Source organism: Neovison vison, chromosome 1, assembly GCF_020171115.1.
Source record: "Neovison vison isolate M4711 chromosome 1, ASM_NN_V1, whole genome shotgun sequence".
Taxonomy (NCBI): Eukaryota; Metazoa; Chordata; class Mammalia; order Carnivora; family Mustelidae; genus Neogale; species Neogale vison.
The window spans coordinates 101490243-101492780 of NC_058091.1; the positions used below are offsets into that span (position 1 = coordinate 101490243).

The window sequence follows — 2538 nt, forward strand, 5'->3', positions numbered from 1 at the left end:
TTAAGGCTAACGGCACTCCGCTACGCTCCTGTTTAGACTCTAACCCTAAAACGGTTAAAAATGTTATTGAGGAAGGTGTTGAGGTGATGGAGCAGGTCAGAGAAGCCTCTAAGGCAGGATCTAGCAGAGGGGAAGAAAATTCAGAGGAGAGCTCCTCTGAAGATGAGCTTGGGGAAGCCATGACGCACTTAAAATTAAAAGAGGAAGTCCCTAACGAACCTTTAAAGGGAAGGACATACAAAGAAGCCAGAAAAAAATATGACTCCCTAGCGCCCTCTGTCAGAAGGTCAAGAATTCCTACCCATGAATGTAGGCCTATAGTGCCACCTGCGGAATGGCCGCCACCATATAACACTTCATGCTCCCGAGAAGTATGCGGTTGTCCAGAATGTAGAAATGCAGGATGGAGGGACATTACGGACTTTACTAAACCCTCCCCTCTTGCATACCCAGTGTTAGAAGATCAAAATCAACAGAGGTTTCATCAACCACTAGACTTCAAACGTATTAAACAGTTTAAGGAAGCAGTCACTACTTATGGGCCACAGGCTGCTTATACACTTGCACTTTTGGAAGCAGTCGGTAGCATGAACCTTACCCCAGACGATTGGACTAACATGGCCAAAGCAACTCTGTCTGGTGGACAATACTTGATATGGAAAACTGCTTGGCAAGAGTGTAGTTCAGAAACTGCCCGGAATAACGCTGCGTCAGGGAATCCCCACTGGAATATTGACATGCTCATGGGAGGAGGTCAATTTGTGGGACAAAACAATCAGATTGGGTACCCCCCAGGGGTGTATGTACAGATAGCAGCTGCAGCCACTAGGGCTTGGAAGACCATACAGGGTTCTGGCGATTTGCAGGGACAACTTTCCAAGGTGTTGCAGGGGCCTAATGAACCCTATGCTGACTTTGTAGATCGTCTGCTCCAAGTAGCAAGGTGCATATTTGGGGATGTGGACCAAGCAATGCCCTTTGTTAAACAATTAGCCTATGAACAAGCAAATAAATGGTGTAGAGAGGCTATCCGCCCTTGGAAGTCTAAGGACCTGACTATGTATATCAAAGTGTGTCGAGACATCACTGATACAGTTGTTCAGGGCCAAGTTATGGTAGCAGCAGTAGCCCAAGGGATAAGAAGTTTCAATGGAGGAACCAGGAGTTCTTCCAAGGCTTGTTTCCTTTGTGGAAGGGGGGGTCATCTTAAGAGGGATTGTCCAGAGGGTAAAGGATCTCCTAGACCAGTCAAACCTGCACCTGGGTTGTGCCCTCGTTGTAAAGGGAATCATTGAGCTAATGAATGTAGGTCCCAGAAAGATATTCAAGGAAATCCCCTGCCACCGAATAACTGGATTCAATCCAATGACTCAAAAAACGGGAAGCAAAAAAAAAAAAACAAAACAGGAAGCAGGGCCCCACGCCCCGGGGCCCAACACAAATTTATGGGACGCTAACACAAATGCCCAGGACGTGGTATTCTCCCTCAGAGAAAGGTGCGCAACCTCTGGATCAGCAGGGCTCGATATCAGAGCAGCCGCCCGAATGGTCCTAACACCGGAGATGGGCATTCAAGCATTAGCCTCTGATCTAAGAGGGGGCCCCCCTCATGGTACTGTAGGTTTATTACTTGGCCAAAGCTCCACTTATCTCAAAGATCTGATAGTTCACCCTGGGGTAATAGATTCAGATTATGAGGGAGAGATCAAGATACTGGTGCCTTCCCCAAGGGGAGTTACTGCAATTAGCCCAGGAGATCGGATAGCTCAACTTCTCATACTCCCTAGCCATCATGAAGCCTTTCCCAGTAAAGGAAAAGAAAGAGGCACGGGAGGTTTGGGGTCTACAGGAGTTGACCTAACATGCCTGACGTGAATATGACTGATAGGCCCATAATTACCCTCAAGGTGCAAGGAAGAAAATTTTTAGGGTTACTGGATACGGGCGCCGATAAGAGCATCATCAGCGAACAAGAGTGGCCTCTGAGATGGCCCCTAACGCAAGCAAAACAAACACTCAGGGGTTTAGGAATCGCTCAAAGTCCTGATCAAAGCGCAGCTACCCTTGAGTGGGAGGATGACGAAGGCCATAGGGGAACTTTTCAGCCCTATGTCTGCAATATTCCTATTTCCCTCTGGGGACGAGACGTTTTGGAACAGATGAGCGTCCACCTGATAACTGAAACTATATACAGCCCCCAACCAATAGCTATGATGCAGAAAATGGGATACACACCAGAAAAAGGGTTAGGGGAACAGGAGCAAGGTAAAATAGACACCATCCCTTTCACCTCAGAATATAAGGGGCAAGGCCTGGGTTTTCGGTAAGGGCCACTGAGGCAATGAAAATAACGTGGAAGACAGATACGCCCTGCTGGGTGCCTCAGTGGCCCCTTACTAACGAAAAACTATCAGCTGCTAAAGCCCTGGTACAGGAACAGTTAGAGGCGGGCCATATGAAACCTTCTACCTCACCTTGGAATACACCTATCTTTGTTATTAAAAAGAAATCTGGTAAATGGAGACTTTAACATGATCT

The 2538-nt window shown here is 47.3% G+C and overlaps 1 protein-coding gene across 1 annotated transcript; it reads left to right on the forward strand.

Moving 5' to 3' along the window:
• The first annotated feature begins 1877 nt into the window (after positions 1 to 1877).
• Positions 1878 to 2327, forward strand: LOC122902645 (endogenous retrovirus group K member 21 Pro protein-like). The gene has a single exon (XM_044242505.1). It carries the CDS (start codon positions 1878 to 1880, stop codon positions 2325 to 2327), a length of 450 nt encoding a protein of 149 aa, XP_044098440.1.
• The last annotated feature ends 211 nt before the right edge of the window (positions 2328 to 2538 follow it).

Excerpts from the sequence above, each read along its gene's own strand:
- LOC122902645 (XM_044242505.1), top strand. The coding sequence starts at position 1,878 with ATGACTGATAGGCCCATAATTACCCTCAAGGTGCAAGGAAGAAAATTT.